The sequence below is a fragment of the Polistes canadensis genome, unplaced genomic scaffold, assembly GCF_001313835.1.
Source record: "Polistes canadensis isolate GaletaPanama2010 unplaced genomic scaffold, ASM131383v1 scaffold_59, whole genome shotgun sequence".
Taxonomy (NCBI): Eukaryota; Metazoa; Arthropoda; class Insecta; order Hymenoptera; family Vespidae; genus Polistes; species Polistes canadensis.
In genome coordinates this window covers 682,582-702,294 of record NW_014569606.1, presented here as the reverse complement: position 1 = coordinate 702,294, position 19,713 = coordinate 682,582, and the positions used below count along the sequence as shown (strand labels likewise).

The following is a 19,713-nucleotide window of genomic DNA, read 5'->3' as shown; positions in this document are numbered from 1 at the left end:
ATTTCTCCCTTTTTCCCAGCACTAAAAATACGTATGGTCGTATACGATCCGACCGAAACATGAAAATCCGTATGAGCGACAAACGGATTGGGGGAGGGTGGTATGTATGTGTCGAGTCGCAAAAGGAAAGAAGAAGAAGAAGAAGAGGAGGAGGAGGAGGAGGAGGAAAGAAGAAGAGATATTCAGAGTCAACGTATGTGCGCCACTTGACAATACGGACTTTTCGAGGGAACAAAAAATATAGCAACTGTGAGGAGAGATGAAGTGAGGAAAGGAGAGGAGAGAAGAAGATGAGACAACGTCCTCCTCTCCCTTTCCTTTACTCTCCTCGTCCTTCGTCTTCCTCTCTTCCTCCATCTCCTATTTTTTATCCTGTGGGACCTTCGCGTTCAACTCCGACTCGCTCACAACGCGATGCACTCCCTTATAGCCTGAGATACTAAAAAAAAAGAGAGAGAGAAAGAGAAAGAGAGAGAGAGAGAGAGAGAGAGAGAGAGAGAGAGAGAGGATTGTTCCAAACCAGTTCCGGATTACGGTCTTTACTTTTCTCCCTCTGTCTCTGCTTCTGTCTCTTCTTTAGTTTCTCTCTCTCTCTCTCTCTCTCTCTCTCTCTCTCTCTCATTTTGTCTCCTCTTTTTTTGCTCAGCAAGTAAAGCTTGCTGGAGTTAAAGGAACACACTGAAGTGATGTTGTCTAGGTACATAGGTACATGCGTGTGTGTATGTGTGTGGAAGCCTGGTCAAAATGAGAGGTCGCATTTTCGCTTTTACACGCAACGCAACACTATTCTAATGACTCTTTCTCTTGTTCGCACACACACACACACACACACACACACACACCGAGACTTATTAACTTTAACTGCGCGAAGGTTCGAGTATTAACCGCATGTACGTGTACAATGCATAGAAGATGAACAATGTAAAATATCATTGATATTCGGTTGGACCAACGTAACGTATAAAGTTGTTTTTTATTGAATACATTAAACGTGGAATATATGAATTTAAGTTATTGCGATATTTTTATTCCGCGTATCGATATTCTCCGAATACATTTGATTCGATTACTTTAAGCTTGTTGACAATTTTACCATAGGGGAAAAAGAAGAAAAAGAGAGAGGGAGAGAGGGAGAGAGAGAGAGAAAGTCGCATACATAATACCACTTACCCTGGCAGCATGACAATAATAACTAGCTTCCTTGCGAACGTGAGTGTTCCGTATCTCCTAACACGTGTTCTCTTACATCGTTGTAAGCACGACAGTAAACATAAGACTAACAAGAAAGGGTATTAAATGTTTACGTTAGAGTTAAGCTTTTCTTCAACTTTCAACACGTACCAGTCTAGTTATTTTCAAATGAAAGATAAAGTTAGTAAAGTATCTAAGAATAAGTTATTATTACAACGACGATGAAAACAACAACGATGACAACGACGACTACGACAGGTGTTCAATATTTTACAGTAGGAATCAAAAAGTTATGAAGTCGAATCGATACAAAAAAAAAATACAAAAAGAAAAGAATGGAAAAAATATATTCAAGATTATTATTCAAAGAAAAATGTTTGTGATCGAGAGAGAACAAAAAAAAAAAAAATTGGGAAAATTTGGAAAAAACGAAAAAAAAAGAAAAAGAAGTAAATTAAAAAACGGAAAACAAAGAAATATGTTGGAAACGTGTCCTCGGGTAGGATAAAAGCCACAGCTTGGTAGGAAAGTATTCGTTATTGATCGGATATAACGTTTGGAGATGTGGCTCATCCGTTAGTTCTCGATTCATCCACGATTGCTCTCTGTTCCGGCAGGCTCTTTTTCGCTCCGATTCGTCGATTCGTACTCTTTCTATCTTTCTCTAACTCGTATTCAGCCCTCTGGCGTACAGACGCGCACATAGTTGCGCGTTTCAACCCCTCCCTACTAAACTGACTCACCCACCCTCGTCGTTGTATATGTTCCTCTCTTTCTCTTTTGGCATCGGACGAACGCGACATCTACGACCCGAAGAGAGAGAGAAAGAGAGAGAGAGAGAACAGCTCCAGCGTGAAATCATTTGTCCGGGACGAGCCGGTGGCGAGATCCGTCGGGCGCGAAACGCCCGCAAATTGAATAGCTGTCGGAAATACCGGTGGAACGAACCAACGAATAACCCGTTACACATCGCCCTATCCCTCTGCTGCTGCTTCTGCTTTTGCTTTTGCTGCTGCTGTTACTACTACTACTACTACTACTAATATTACTAGACCTCTTCCCTCCACCATCTCTACTCCATCTCCTTGTTTTCGATGTTACACGTACGCAAGTAAAACTTGACTATACAAACTACCACAAGAATTGTTGTTCGTGATTCTCATACAACAAAGATACAAATAGGACATATGTATGAATATACTACCGTGTATAATATATATATATATCTACGAGATCAGAGAAATTTGATTTCAACAAGATATAATATCATAAGCAATACGATGACGTTTTAATTACGTTTACAATAATCTAACGATTTATACAATATATTAGTTCCAATCATAGTTTCCATTAAGCGATTTAAAATATGACTACATTTGCAATAACATCTGCCAAAGATTTAATTAAAAAGAGGGGTTGGGAGGGGGGTAGAGGTAAAAGGAATGGAGAGAAAAAAGGATAAGAAATAAAAAGAAAAGGGGGAAAAAAACAAGCGAGACGAGAAAACATTTATTATCCTCTTCATACGAGCGATATACGACAGGTTCTAGTCGACGTCACTGAGCACGAAAATATAACGACATAATACCCGCGTCCATAATTATCCAAACTAATACCGGTATCGGAGGGTAATATTAATGGAACGTCAGTTCCGCTGGTCGCCGAGAGTCGAGTTTAATTCCCCGAGGCCTTTGAAGAAATAAAAGATCGGAGAGCTTGTGGCGAAAAGGAGAATGAAAAGAAGGAGGTAAAGGTGGAGAGGAAAAGTGGGGACGGAGGGATCGAAGGAGGGAGGAAAGAAATGGAGGGTGGAGGAGGTCACGGTCCCTAAGCACGCGATAAAATAATTAAAACGTTCCTTCGGCACCGTTATTCGGTTTCTACCATGGCGCTGAAAAGATAATTATTATTCCCGCGATGAAGATGAAGGAAAATTGGGAGAGAAGCTAAGCATCGTGGGGATGGAAATGACACGAGAAAACGATAAACGATAAAGAAGATATAATCTTTCTTCTTGTTTTTTTTTCATTTTATAAAAAGAGAAATAAGAAATATACAAATAGAAGAGATTGGATAGCTCGAGAATTTCGCTAAATAAAGAGCAAAAATGTGCTTAATACCGAAAATAGAAATGGAGTCAGGAAAAAGGATCAATGAGAGATAAAGAACGAGAGAGAAAGAAAAAGAGACATGTAAAAAGAGAAAACGAAGATAGAAGGAAAAGAAAAGCGAGAAAGGAAGTCGGTGGAGAAAGAGCGCGCGGGGAGGGGAGGGGGGAGGGGTTGGAAGAAAGGGCTTAATATCGTGTAACGTAATTTAAAAGTGTAATTGTTCTTGTCATGCTCCGGTCTGAAGTAGAGAAAAGCACCGACAATGAGGTTGGTACGTGCGTGTGCGCGGGCGCACTTACTACTGGAAGCGTAATAAGTTTTCATGCAAAGCGAACGTGGATTATCCGACCGTGAATGTGCGCAGGAATTATATTTCACGGAAGGAAGCAGACTGTTACTGTTTCTCTCTATCTAACTACCTCTGTATTTTCCTTCTCTTATACCACCACCACCACCACCACCACCACCACCATCACCACCATCACTACCACCCTTCTGTTCCTACTCTTCCTTCTCCAACGGGTAGCTCCTTTCCCATCTTTCCATCCCTCACAGCACGCGGACGAGCTTACGCGTTTAGAACGTTCGCGCACATCTCTCTTCCTCTCTCTCTCTCTTTCTCTCTCACTTCTCATAAATTACGCGGCCCGGCCACAGCCAGAATTTAGCAGTCTCTGTCCCTTCCTACTCTACATTTCTATCCTTCCGTGCTCGACTATTCTATGTATCTCCATACATTTGACCCCTCATCTTCCTCCAAACCACCCTATTTCTCTATCTTCGTATATTCAACTGCAGGTGAGCCAACCAACGTACCTGTCGACCGTAGAAACCAGACTCTCTCTCTCTCTCTTTCTCTCTGTACGGACCAGAGATTACAAACAATCCGATCGAATCGAGTTTCTTGTGCATAGACTTCTGTGTTTGGAGTCGAGAGATTGAAATTGAATCGCACGATTAATGAATTCCCTCTCTTTCTTTCTTTCTTTCTTTTTTTTTATCCATCTCCCTTTCTCTATGCTTACCAACCATATCCATTATTAGGATAACCGGATGGATTGTCCCGTTTCCTTGTAGAGAAAATTCAACTTGATTAATTTAAAGGATATTAACGTCGACAAAGTAAACCATTTGGATTTTTTATCGATCAACGAGAAAAAATAACGAGCAACGTATATCAAAGAACACCAGCCGGTTTTCCGATAATGTGCTTATCAAGCTAAAAACTTTAACTAAGTGCATTGCAACCAGTTGATATTGTAAAAGGAATTATATTAGAGGATTTTTCTTTTTTTCTTTTTTTTTTTTAATAATCAACGAAAATTATTGTCTCGAAAGTATTTCGAAAGGATAATCAGAGTACTATTATAATCATTATTATCTACTATAATAATAGTAGTTAATCGAATCTTGTCATTGAATAATACTAAAGGTTATCGAAAGAAACGGTAAAAAGGTTTCATCCGGTCGTCAAAGTCGAAGGCGGAAATCTTTTGCCTTAGGCCAATCTATACCCCATTGGCATTCGTTCCTTCACCGACACTACCACTACTGATTCCATCACCACAAGCATATCTAACCCTCTCGTTGGAGTTTCCGCGCGATCCGTCCTGAAAGGTTAATTTCCCCTGCTTCGAGACACGCGCACTCACACAAGTCTCTTGAACGATGTACCTTTCTAGAACTTCTCCCACCCTCTCTCTCTCTCTCTCTTATTCTCTCTTCAGTGTAGACTCATATTGTCACGGACGAATTGGATTGAAGGCAGTGTCGGTTGTAGTCGTAGTAGTAATGATGGTAGTAGTAGTGACGGTGGTTGCACGGTTCTAGAAACGGCCAAAGAGAGAAAGAGAATGAGAAGGGAGAGTGAGTTGGAAAATCGAGCCTGGAGAAATCGGGGTGGATGGAAGGAGTCGATAGGATGGTGGGTCATTGAGAAAGGGGTGAAGCTGGTCGCGCAACGGGTAGCTCGTGCAAGCCCGGGATTTTGGAGCGAAGAGAAAGACGGGGATGTATATAGAATAGAAACAGCGATGGTAGGTGATCGAGAGGTGGAGAAGGAAGAGGAAGAGGACGAGGAAGAGGAAGAGGAAGAGGAAGAGGAAGAGGAAAATGAGAACGTGAAAGGATGAGGTTGTGTTAGTGATGACATTGCTGGTCTTGGTAGTGGTAAAAAGCAGATCGTCCAAGGTTCCCGAGGGAGAGAAACGGCGAGTCGGGAATCCGTGAGACGGGACGAGGTGAGACACACGAAATGGACATGAACTTTGAGCTGCGAGAGAATCTCTTGCTATTTGCCGAATAGTAGTAGTAGTAATGCCATCTTTGGTGGTATTAGTGGATACTGTGGTGATAGTAGTGGTGTGCTGCTGCTGCTAGTGGTGGTGGAGACAGTGGGAGGTGGAGGGGTTGGAGAACAGTAGAGGGGTCGAAGGCGGCAGCTGCAGACTCGAGACCTAGGTCGATATCAGCCTCGAGCAAACCAGACATCTACCGACCATTCGCAAAACATTCACCTCAAGTGTCCCCGGCGGTGCTCTCTTCCTCCGCCCCCACCTCCTGTTCCTCCACCTACTATTCGCCGTGCCTCTTCTCTACTACTCGTGCTCTCTCAATACGCTGCAATGCAGCCCCTTCTCTTCAACGAGGGTGTACCGACCACCCTCTTCTCTATCTCTGTCTTTCTGTCTCTCTCTTTTCCTTCTTTCAACCCCTTCGCGTTTCTACTCTCCGGTTACTCCGCAGAAGCGGCAACTTTGAAACGACAGATAAAATCGTATTAACGACCACTCCGAGAAGCTGCCACAGCTTTTGCCTCTTTTCGTGTTTCTCTCTCTTCCAACTTATATACCACTGTCGCCTTTTATCCGCCACCCTTTTCTTTCTACCATGATCTTACATCGCTACCATAAAGCACGACGATTCTTCGTAAATATAGGATGGATATCGCGAGCGATTTCGCGAAACGACCTGTAAAAATCTTTTTACAATCGAACGCGCGATAAAAGAAAGATCGTTCATCAGACTGAACGTAGTAAATACTTTAACCGTAATTGAATTACTCGTACTTTTTAAATAATGACTTTAATAGAATGTGTTATCTGAAATATTGATAAAAAATACAAATATATATATACATATATAAAAAGAAGAAATATTTTCATTTTTTATTTAAGAATATTTTCACGTGGATAAATATGCGACTCGCGTATCGATCGAAAGCTCATATAATAACAATATTAATCCTTATTTTGTAATAGTAACTAAAGTAAATAATATCCTGCGAATACCCAAAATAGCAGCAGCGTGATTATCAATCGATGCTCGATATGCTTTCGATTATGTAATCATATTAATTATAATTGAGAGTCTCTAAGTCCTAGAACCACTCGTTTGTTCTCTCAAGCCTATTCGCGCGCGCATTACCAATGTCATTACAGCGAAAACGAGAGATAGACAGAGACAGAAATAGATAGAGGGAAACCGAACTATCCGCTTACATGGTCTCCCCCTTGATGCTATATTCGAGAGACGATAATGATAAACTACACATGCGTATCGTTCGTATTGGTTAATCGATGGCATTCAACTAGCAGCATCTATTGTTTCCACAAATTGGACGATTCTCAACGAAGACCAACCAACCGGTTCTATGCACAAAAATCTATCTACAACATCGATAGAAAATCAGATTCCGTTCAGCTATGTGATCACATCTTTTTATTTTTTGACACATAGATTCAGTCCTGAATCGCAGAGAGAGAGAGAGAGAGAGAGAGAGAGAGAGAGAGAGAGAAAGAGTCTACTTTTATCTAGAATTGACGAGATTTCAGGGAATAAAAGAAATTTATTATCAAAGCATTTGCTATCAGCGTTATTCGAGCGAGACGTTCAATTCAATATCGTGTGTAACAAATGACGCGTGAAATATAAAATATTTTAAAAACAAATTTAATAGGCTTAATAAAAAAATATTTAATTATCAAACGAATTTTGAAGAAACAAAAATTACGATTAATATAAAATATTTAATAGCGTAGGGCAACCTTATCAACATTTACCTACCTACAGAATTTAAAATAACGTAGAATCACGTTGCGAATTTCAAACGTGTGGTAAATGTAAATATAATTCGGAAATAGCGATCATCTTAATATCTTGAAAGATCGTATACGATAGTTTAATGGAACCCAAATTAATTGATAATAGACAGCCGAAAAGAATCAATCATTGACGATAGGATCTTTCTTTTGATCCTATTATATGTTGGAAGTTCGATACATAGGAATATTAGCTAATCGAGAACGGTCTTACTATCATAGATCGCAGATAACTATAAATGGTTGGAACGTTGAAAGAACACGAGCGAGCGGCTAGATGACGCAGATATTATGTGAACACCCTTATCGAGTTTCATGTTCGTCCATTAATTACATTAAAGCGATTTCATTGAGTAACGATAAGCATCTCGGATACGTCGAAAAAGTGATATTACAAATGTATTTAAATTATCCCGTAGAACGAGGAAGCAAATACTAGAAGCGATCCTCTTCAGGATCAAATTTGTGATTTTTAATAATTAGAAGAAAATTTTTATTGTTTTTTTTTAAATTTTTAATTTGAATATTTTTTTTATAATTTGAGATTGAATTTGAATCAAAATTCAATACTTTCCAACCCCATTCTCGTGTTATTTACCTCGCGACGATCGCTATTTATTTTCCGATTAGGCAATTTAATTAAAATTGTATAATTATCTTTGCTACAATTTGGATTTATTTTCTTGTTTCTTCTGTTTTTCTTTTATATATGATTTAAATTTTGAACACGTCAGAGATTAAATCGAAGGGGGTAAAATGTATAATAGAAAAATCCTATCGCAAGTGATAGATACAAATGAATGATTCGTTTATAAAAATCAAATATGTTGAAACAAAAGATCCCGTTAACTTTTGTGTTCACGTGATAGATAAAAAAAAAAATCAGCGTAATCGTGAAGATAAGACCATGAAGGTAAGAAAAGCGGATTGCATCGGATATACTTGGTAACATTGTCGGGACGAGAATGCGCGAAGGACGTTCTAACGAATTAGTAACAAAATACGCAAGAAGGAATCGTTGCAGAAGAAGAACCACGTCCATTAATCCGTATAACGACGCGATCGTTCGAGTTGAACGTCGAGAGCACGACGATCGCTCCAAGCGATATCCTTTTAAATCCATACTGATTGTGAGAGAAAGAAAGAGGAAGAAAATGAGAAGATAAAAAAGGAAGAAGAAAGAAGAAAAGATGCGTATGCGTGTGTGTGTGTGTGTGAGAAAGAAAGAGAAAGAGATAGATAGAAAAAAGAAAAAAAAAGAAATAGAGAAAAAAAATCTACCCATCGTTCTCGTGTAAGATTTTCTTCGAGAGGTAACCCGTATCGCGTGAGGAACGACTCCTCTTGATCTTATATACGGCGCTCGCATTAACGTTCATAAACTCGAAACATAGCCGATGCAATATTTCAAGTTAATGAGCGCGATAAATTTATGCGAGTCGAGTTGGACTGGCAGCAAGACAAGGAAAGATCTAACGAAACAAGAGGGTGGAAGGAAAGAAAAGAAAGAGAAAGAGCATGAAAGATAGAAAGAAATAGTATAAGAGAGTGTGAGAGAGAGAGAGAGAGAATGAGAAAGATACATTGAAAATATATTACAAAGAAATGAGAGAGAAACAAAGACTATATAACGAGCCAAACGATATCTGTTTTTATTAATAGAAATTCAATTTGCACATTAAAAGGGGACCACGGCAATTCGAAGGAAATTGAATTATCTTCGAATTATCGGCCCCGTACACGATATCGAGTCTCTCTTATCGAGCTTCTACGTTTGCTCTACACACGTTTATGTTGTATTTCAGCGTGTGTGTACAAGTTAATGTTCGTATTCGCGTTATTCGTTATATGTGCTATGCATATTTGCGTGTACATAAGTAAATATATATATACACATACTTGTTCTCTAAGATAAGCAACGAAGATAAAAGAGTTCCGTCTGCGAATTCTTTATTGTAAAAAATGTTGGATAATAGCTAATCATTTACCCTCGTTTACGAAATACTCGTTGCAGCGAGCATACGATGGAAAGGAAATAATGATTAAAGCGAATATATAGTGAAAAAATTTTCAAACGTTTCGCGTTCGTATTAAAAAGTAACTTCGAACGAATTACCGTGTCATTATGCGTATATATTATTGATCATTATATAAGAATATCGAAAATCGTTCGTCGAATCGAAACACATTCGTAACTCTTAATAAGTCACGTTACATACATACATACGTACGTACGTACGTATATGCGTATTTTTATTTAATACCAAACGAACGAAAGTGGAACGCGAAACAAATCGAGCGAGGAAAACTCGATAAATGGCGTTACGGGAGATCGCGTGACCCTTCCTCGAGAATTGCCGCGAGATAATTCGAGAGTGTCGAAGTTAATAGGGTTCCTCATTTCCAAAGAAAGGACAACGGAGGTAGGAAGAGAAATCGAGGTGAATTCGTCAAGCTTGCCAGAACTCTTTCATGCATTATAGATTTGCTTCGGAGTCGTATGCGTCCGAATTGCAATTATTTTTTCTTTTTATTTTTTTTTTTCTATTTCTTCTTCTTTTTCTTATTATTATTATAATTATTTTTTTCTTTTTAATCAATTTTTTCTTCATCTTCTTTTCCCGTTTCCTCGTCATTTTCAATCCACCATTCGTCGTCAACTTCGGTCCGTTTGGCAATTACAAAGGGAGGGTGGGTTCTCAGCGTGCGTTCGAAGAGTTCAAATTCACCAACCCAAAACCTCCCCCCAACCGCTATCACTACCATCATCCCGTTCGCGTATTCCTACTTTTTTTCTCTTTCTTCTTTCTTCTCTTTTCACCCTCCGCAAAACTTTGAGGTTCGCTTCGACACAAAGACACCGTACAAGATTACTTTCTTTGTAGAACCGAGCAAGTTCGTTTCCCTGCCGTTGCCTTCAGTCGATTACAAAGAACGTCCTTTTAAGAAAATACCCTTTTGTGCGGTATTCGCTTCGTCTCCTACTCTCTCTCTCTCTTTCTCTCTCTTTCTTTTATCGATAAAAGTCTTGATTCTTCCTTCTAACTCTTCCTATACTTCTCTTTTTCTTCTTCTTTGTCAGTGATGCCTTTTTCGTATCAAACGATAAGCACCAAAGTAGACGATTAATCGATTTTTACCGACCACATGATCAATCATGATCGATCTTTTTGAAAAGTTTCAAAAAAAAAGAGAAAAAAAAACAAAGAAAAACATCACCTAATCCGTGAACAGGGTTGAATACTTCAAATTGACAACTGATTTATTTTCTTTTGAAATCGAAATAAATTACTATGTCAAATATGTTGTTTCTTTTTTTTGTTTGTCTTTTAAAAATATAATAATAATAATAATATATTGTAAATATCGATACAGATAGTCGACAAAGTATTGTATACGCTTTAAAAAAGTGAAACACATTAGGAACGGCTACTTCCATTAAGGGTAAATTACTTACCAACGTTCTTAAACGGAACGAACTCGGACTATAATAAAAGGCCAGTACTTACTCTTTGTTAACGTCACGGTGCAACTAACTCTCTTTTGCTTGTTCGCTTGCTTAAACACTTGCTAATATGTCTACCGAGACACGCCCGAGTTATCCGCGTGTTTTCATCGAGGATGTGTTAATGAATAGCAACGACTTTATAACCTCGCACCATTCAAACTCATGAACACCATCACGCGTGCCACTCAAATTTCGACTACAAACATCGACTTTTTTTCTTTTTTACTAAAGGGTAAAGGGCAAAGGTTTTTTTTTAAATTATCGTTCTTTCAGTTCGATATAATATCGAGTAATATTTTTCAATCAAATATTTATATAACAAAATCGCATATAAAAACAGTTTGACGAATTTGTCGTAAATATTGACGACAAAATGCATGGCGAAAATATAATTCGAAGTTTTTCTTTTCTTTCTTTTTTTTTTTCTTTTTTTATACACGGAATATACAAAATCATTTTCATTTCATTTTTCTAAATATTTCATTTACATTAACAACATATATATTTGGATTGTATAAAAACTTTATATAAAATTAAGGTAAACATATATTCATGAGCGTTTAATTAAATGCAATTAATTTAAGATAGAACGTTATGCGAATCTTTGAATATTACGATAAGAATAGATAAACATAATCCGAAAAGACAAAGAAGAAGAAGAAGAAGTAAGAGCGAGTGAAGGAAGAAGGGGAGACGACGAGAATAAAAGAAAAAGAGGAAAAAAAAATGGTGCAAGGAATAAGACAAAGGTAAAGTCCGAGGATGACACGGACCGTATTAAAAGCTCTCGCGGTTCACGGCCGTTTGTCTCGACAATTTAATTTCGTCTTTGTAGCCAGCAACCACGGGAAAGCAAGAAACAGTTCTTCGGCTCGACGATTCCTTCTTCCTTTCTCTCTCTCTTTCTCTCTCTCCCTGGGACGTTCAACAATAGGCGGAAACGCGTCTGGTTTTACAAAAGGAGCATCGTATTCTCTTGTAAAAGGGAGAAGAGATCGAACGAGGGTAGAAAGAAGAAAAATAGTGTGCTCTCTCTCTCTCTCTCTCTCTCTCTCTCTCTCTCTCTCTCTCTCTCTCTCTCTCTCTCAGCCAAGGATAGATTGGATGATGGGTGTGTTGTATGCTTGTGTTTGTTCGCCGATGTCCGAAGGTGGCTGATAAAGAATCGAGGCGAAATCAAAAGGTTCCTGGAAAATACCTTCTCTCTCTCTCTCTCTCTCTCTCTCTCTCTCTCTTTCTCTCTCTCTTTCTCTCTCTCTTTCTCTCTCTCTTTCTCTCTCTCTTTGGTATCCCTCGCAGATGGCGTATAAAAGAAGCGCAACGGCTCGTGATAGATCTTAACGGATAGTTACGGTACTTGATTAATGTCAATGTGTGCGCACGGACACGTGCAGATGGCTCCCACACGGTACACAACACAATTGAATTATTCAACTGCAACATCGTTCTCAGGATACACTGACACGAAACCGCGAAAGAGATCGTAGTCGTCGTAGTAGTCGTCGTTATTCTCGAACTTGTCCTCGAGACGTTGATTTACTCGACGAGAAAAAAAAGAATGGGGGAAAAAAAAGAAAAAGACAAAAAGAAAGAAAGAAAGAAAGAAAGAGAGAGAGAGAGAGAGAGAAAATGTGCCGTTCGATGAAATATTTATCGAACGTTCGGAAAATTTCAAACACGTAAGAAGATAAATACAACGAAGACAAAAAAAAATGTTAAATCGTAACGTAGAATTTTTTGCATAATGTCATAATAAAATACGAAGATTTGAAAATTATCGTGGAATAAATATTATACATTTTGATCATAACACGCTTTCCCTTTATACACGAAAATTCATTTAATCTATAAATATAAAATGTAATGTGATATCACGCAACGAATCGATGAAATTCGTATGCATTATCAAAATTATTTCGAATTATTATCCTCAATTTAATATCATTAGAATTAAATTGTGGTATTTAAATCGGGTAAAGAAAATACAAAAAGCATCTCTGTATAAGCACGATTCTCTCTCTCTCTCTCTCTCTCTCTCTCTCTCTCTCTTTCTTTCTCTAACAGCCTACGTAATTACTCGTTTAAAATCAACATCGAAGCGAAATGTTTGAAAAGTACCGAACGAGGTGCACGTGTACATTTCAGATATCTACGTTATAATTGAATTTACAGGACACTGTGGGTTGTGTGTGTACCATATAATGACTTCCTATTTGCCTATGATTACGTGTTTGCGCGCGTTTCGTACTCGAAGTGAATGTACACACAATGGAGAATATTCGATGCGTACGCAAGTTTTCTCCGTTTGTCCGTCCGTCCGTCCGTCTGTTTGTGTATACTCGTCGCCCAGAGATTTGTACATCGTTCGTTTATGTATTATATACAGACATATATATATATATTTTCAGACATTTCTACACAATACGAGAATGTTTCACGAGTTGCTTTCTCTATATATTTCTATGTGTATTTTCTCTCTCTCTCTTTCTCTTTCTCTTTCTGTGTATTTCTCTGTGTACGCGACCCGTATTACAATCCTGGTGAAAAAAGCCTGCGGCGCGAAACGTCAGGATCTCGGAATGAACGATGTTGCTCGATTACCATAATAATCCCTGTGTATCGTTCTATCAACTCACGTATTCCAACCGGAAAGATACGCCAGAGCGAATGCACCGATGCAATGTGGCGGCGATGTTTCGAAATGCCACAAAACTTCTTCAACCTTATATATACGGATTTCACTCTATATAATGTCTTCTCTATCTCTCTTTCTCTCTTACTATTTTATTTTCCTATTTTATTTCCTTCTCTTATCTCTTCTCGTCTTCTATCGTTTTCTTTTTATTTTGTATCTCCTCTTCCTCCTCCTCTTCTTCTTTTTCTTCTTCTTATTCTTCTTCTTCTTTTTCATCTATATCTACGTCTACGTCTACGTCTACGTCTACGTCTNATTCTCTCTCTCTCTCTCTCACACTCTCTTATACTATTTCTTTCTATCTTTCATGCTCTTTCTCTTTCTTTTCTTTCCTTCCACCCTCTTGTTTCGTTAGATCTTTCCTTGTCTTGCTGCCAGTCCAACTCGACTCGCATAAATTTATCGCGCTCATTAACTTGAAATATTGCATCGGCTATGTTTCGAGTTTATGAACGTTAATGCGAGCGCCGTATATAAGATCAAGAGGAGTCGTTCCTCACGCGATACGGGTTACCTCTCGAAGAAAATCTTACACGAGAACGATGGGTAGATTTTTTTTCTCTATTTCTTTTTTTTTCTTTTTTCTATCTATCTCTTTCTCTTTCTTTCTCACACACACACACACACGCATACGCATCTTTTCTTCTTTCTTCTTCCTTTTTTATCTTCTCATTTTCTTCCTCTTTCTTTCTCTCACAATCAGTATGGATTTAAAAGGATATCGCTTGGAGCGATCGTCGTGCTCTCGACGTTCAACTCGAACGATCGCGTCGTTATACGGATTAATGGACGTGGTTCTTCTTCTGCAACGATTCCTTCTTGCGTATTTTGTTACTAATTCGTTAGAACGTCCTTCGCGCATTCTCGTCCCGACAATGTTACCAAGTATATCCGATGCAATCCGCTTTTCTTACCTTCATGGTCTTATCTTCACGATTACGCTGATTTTTTTTTTTATCTATCACGTGAACACAAAAGTTAACGGGATCTTTTGTTTCAACATATTTGATTTTTATAAACGAATCATTCATTTGTATCTATCACTTGCGATAGGATTTTTCTATTATACATTTTACCCCCTTCGATTTAATCTCTGACGTGTTCAAAATTTAAATCATATATAAAAGAAAAACAGAAGAAACAAGAAAATAAATCCAAATTGTAGCAAAGATAATTATACAATTTTAATTAAATTGCCTAATCGGAAAATAAATAGCGATCGTCGCGAGGTAAATAACACGAGAATGGGGTTGGAAAGTATTGAATTTTGATTCAAATTCAATCTCAAATTATAAAAAAAATATTCAAATTAAAAATTTAAAAAAAAACAATAAAAATTTTCTTCTAATTATTAAAAATCACAAATTTGATCCTGAAGAGGATCGCTTCTAGTATTTGCTTCCTCGTTCTACGGGATAATTTAAATACATTTGTAATATCACTTTTTCGACGTATCCGAGATGCTTATCGTTACTCAATGAAATCGCTTTAATGTAATTAATGGACGAACATGAAACTCGATAAGGGTGTTCACATAATATCTGCGTCATCTAGCCGCTCGCTCGTGTTCTTTCAACGTTCCAACCATTTATAGTTATCTGCGATCTATGATAGTAAGACCGTTCTCGATTAGCTAATATTCCTATGTATCGAACTTCCAACATATAATAGGATCAAAAGAAAGATCCTATCGTCAATGATTGATTCTTTTCGGCTGTCTATTATCAATTAATTTGGGTTCCATTAAACTATCGTATACGATCTTTCAAGATATTAAGATGATCGCTATTTCCGAATTATATTTACATTTACCACACGTTTGAAATTCGCAACGTGATTCTACGTTATTTTAAATTCTGTAGGTAGGTAAATGTTGATAAGGTTGCCCTACGCTATTAAATATTTTATATTAATCGTAATTTTTGTTTCTTCAAAATTCGTTTGATAATTAAATATTTTTTTATTAAGCCTATTAAATTTGTTTTTAAAATATTTTATATTTCACGCGTCATTTGTTACACACGATATTGAATTGAACGTCTCGCTCGAATAACGCTGATAGCAAATGCTTTGATAATAAATTTCTTTTATTCCCTGAAATCTCGTCAATTCTAGATAAAAGTAGACTCTTTCTCTCTCTCTCTCTCTCTCTTGCTCTCATATTTTCAAGTACACTTCTCCTCTACCTAACCCCCCCGCCTCCATAAACACACACACACATACATATATTTAGTTACTACGGAGGCACCCGGTAGTTTGGTGAATTTTTAATTTATGCATCGTAAGTATCATCCGCATTGAAATCGACGTTGTTATACGTCTTCATGAACTGGAGCGTCCAATTTCTTTTTCGCCGGGCCTGTAATAAGTTTTCTGCTCCCGCCCGAGACGATACATTCTCCCTTCTCGCGTGGCATCTAAGATAAAAAAAAAAAAAGAAAAAAAAAATGAAAAGAAAAAGGAAAAAGAAGACAGAAAAAGATCCCTTTTTTCGCGTCCGAAGAATTTTATCGTAAATTGTTACGGCAAGAAACGAGACGCTTCTTTTTTATTACTAACCTTCGTGACTCGAATACACATACCCCACGAGGGTAAATGAGTGGGAACAAAATTGACCACGATCCTCCTTCGACGACATCGACGTTAGATTATTTCTAAACTTTATTACCGTCCCGTGTTAACCTTCAAGAAGCTAACGACAACGATAAAAGTCGTTGACACCTTTCTACATTTTCTAACGATATCGATTTTCGTACACTAAAGACCAAAAGTTCATATTTTTCAATTATTGAAAGTTAAGTTTTTTAAATTTTGTTATTGTTATATATATATATATATATAAATATTTGTTTTACAAATATAGAACATTAATTAGCAAAATTTGCTAAAGAATTATATTTTATATAACTTTGACATTCGTATCATATAATTTTTGCCATTTTTATGTTTTTATTAAAAAGAGACAAAAAAAAGTTATATTTTCGTTAAACATAAGATTGTATTTACTTGAAACGTTATGCATATTTCAATCGACGTATATTCCATGATACCCATAAAGTTTCTTGCATAAATACTGGTGCAAGTTTTAGTTACATATGTGATAATTCAAGTATAGGATAGTTTACGTTGACAGTATCACACTGTATTACATTGAATTATTACTAACAGCTATTAAGAAAAATAAGGAATAAAAAGTCGTTTTAAGCGATAGCAAGAAAACGTTTGATCTATTACATCGGTGTTAGTTCTTTCGTTTGGGTTCGTCGACTTTCGACTGACACCGACGATATTTCTTGCTGATAGTTACGAGTGGTTACGCGTATTGAGCGATTACCGTGCATGATAAACAAATAAACGAACTCGAACTCGGCAGCCAAGGAGATTAAGCGTGATCGTACCAGTTCAATTGAAGTCTTTCAAATAATATGCTTTGTAAAAAAAAAAAAAACAAAATTAAAACTGATATAATCTTATTAAGATTATTTATCTATCTTTAGTGAATGTATATAAAGAAGAAGAAGAAGAAGAAAACAGTAAATAAAATATCAGATAGTTTAACCTGTTGAAGGACACTGACACGTGTGTGTACATTTAATTACTTTTTTATATACACTAATATTAAAAATTTAGTACATGCATCCATTGTTTCCGGTTAACTGAATCACCACCGTCGATATGAAATGAATAAAAAGGAAAATCATTTTTTTTTACTTTGAAAAAATTTCTCCCCGCATAAGTTACAAATTCTTGTTTCTTAATCGAGTATGAGAAATGTGTATACCTAAGTGTCTACTAATGGTCTTGATAAAATCATTTATTAAAAGAGTCAACATTCGTGACTAAAAATATCAATTCAATGCCAGATGTAGCTATCACGAATAGTCTAATAAATTCTCGCGTGGGAACGTAAACGATCTCTCGAAGCATAATGTTCGTGTAAATGCGGAAAGATAAAACGTAATATCCGAGCAGGGACAAGCGCACGTCGACAACACGACATGACGGAACGTAACATAGACACGATGTGTGTTCGTTACTGGATCACGTATTTTAAACATGACGACGAAATCCTATATTAATATGCAAATACGATACCAGGACGATGAACTCGAACGATGTATGTAATTTCCAACGTTTATAAGAGACCATCGTTTAATACGATGTTATCATTTGTAAGATCATAACGCATCTGAATATTTTTCGACAAACATACGTTTGTTTAAAAACGTTTCACTTACCTTGGGGTCGAAGTTGAAGACCTGTTCAGGTCTAAGAGGACATTGGAGACCACATTTACAGGTTCCAGCTGTCGTCAGGTACTCCTTCAGTTGATCCAATGATTCTAGAGCTGTACTGCTCGGACTGTAACAAATGAAATGAACAAATTAGGTTAATAATATCTATATAAAATTTGAATAATTTTTCGATAAAAAAAGATCTGAAGGAAGGAAGGAAAGTGTTTAAATGGCGGAGGAAGAAGAATCATTTGGCAATTTATTAAAAAGCAAGAAAGTAAGGAAATAACCGTATTATGATTTAACCTACCGCTTCGATGAGGCGGAAGGAGACGGTTTATTAAGTAAAAGATATCTCGCTCGCGTTCACGTTGGGGGTCTATCAGAGAAATGGTTTGGGGAACGTTTATCGGCCTCGAACGAACGAGCCTAAAGCCAAGGGAGAGGATAGGAAAAGGAGAAGAGTGAAAACACAGAGAGAGAGAGAGAGAGAGGCAAAGGAAAAGAGAAGGGTGCAAGAAAGGGCACGAAAGCACCGACACCGGGAACGTTCACTCTTGGAGATGGTTTGAGCGAGCCGCAGCGAGGTGAAACGAGCCAGGTTTCTTGCTTGTATATTGATTACCCAATGGAGAGACAGAGAGACTTTGTTTCGAGGTACTTTGCAGCTTCCTAAACTAATAACCTCGGGCGTTTCATCCAGGGCATTATAACCCCCTGAGACCACCCTTCTTCCTTCTTCGTGCCTCGACCCTAACTCCTCCTCCTCCTCCTCCTTCTCCTCCTCCTCCTCTTCCTCCTTCTCTTTCTCCTTCTTCTCTTCCCTCGTCACGCTGCTTTCTCCTTTCCTTCTCTCTTCCTTCTCTTGCCTTATCTCTTTCTCTCTATATTCCTATCTTTACCTCTGTCTTTGTCTGTGTCTTTTTCGCGTACTCTAACAGCAACCCCATTCCAAAGGAATCCTCGAGGCAATTATTTCTCGCAACAAGACAAATTTCTAGCGCCCACCTTGTTACTAATTTGCGCCGTATTCGATTTGTTCCACTCGGAAATATATATTTGTACCTTTACATCATCGCGAATAAAACGCGAGTTATGAATTTCGTGCCTCGAGTTTCCTCTCGCGAGTTATTATAAAGCGAGACGCTGATATCGTCGTCCACCACTACTACCACCAACACCACCACCACCACCACCACCACCACCACTACTACCATCGCCTCTTTCTCTAATGATAAGAGGATTTAATTATGCGCGTTTTCAACGAATCTACCAGCTATTCTACATAGTGCTAATGTACTCTCTATCGGAATAACCGTTTGGAAGTTTCGTCGAGAGGAGTTGAAGTTTACTTTCCTACTTCATTCTCGATTATACATTTCCATTGTACCTACATATTTACCTGCCGAATAAATCAATTGTTTCCGACTTATTTTGTATGCGTAACGCTAACTAATATAATACTTCGCAACATTCGCTTTACGTTCAACGTTACGTTTTAATAGAATAGTCGAGGAAACTTATCTTCAAAAACAAAAAAAAAAGAGAAATAGAAAAGAAAAAATATATATAAAACAAGAAGAAAAACAAAAAGAAATTAATTAAAAAAGTAAAATATTATTCTTTAATATCATTCTCAATAGATATCGCAAAATTCTCCAAGAACGTGTAAGCGTATGGCAAAACAAAAAATCCCTCTGAAAGCTTATGAAATAGGGAAGAAAAATAGGGTTATACTTTTACAAATGGAAACGTGATAGAAGGATGCTGCTGCTGCTTTTGCTACCACCAGTAGCGGTTTATCTTTTATAGATAATGCAATAACGTTTTTCACGAAAGCACTTTTTTTGGAAGCTTCTGTCTACCCGAAAGG

At 37.6% G+C, this 19,713-nt stretch overlaps 1 protein-coding gene across 4 annotated transcripts in view; it reads right to left on the bottom strand.

The window, feature by feature from the left end:
* LOC106785915 (nuclear receptor coactivator 6-like) overlaps window positions 1-19,713 on the bottom strand; it is a 237,998-nt gene that overhangs the window by 56,596 nt on the left and 161,689 nt on the right. For all 4 annotated transcript variants that reach the window (XM_014746742.1, XM_014746743.1, XM_014746744.1 and 1 more), the window contains exon 2: window positions 17,844-17,967. In XM_014746742.1, coding sequence (XP_014602228.1) covers window positions 17,844-17,967 — 124 coding nt within the window. The remainder of the gene's footprint in view (window positions 1-17,843; window positions 17,968-19,713) is intronic.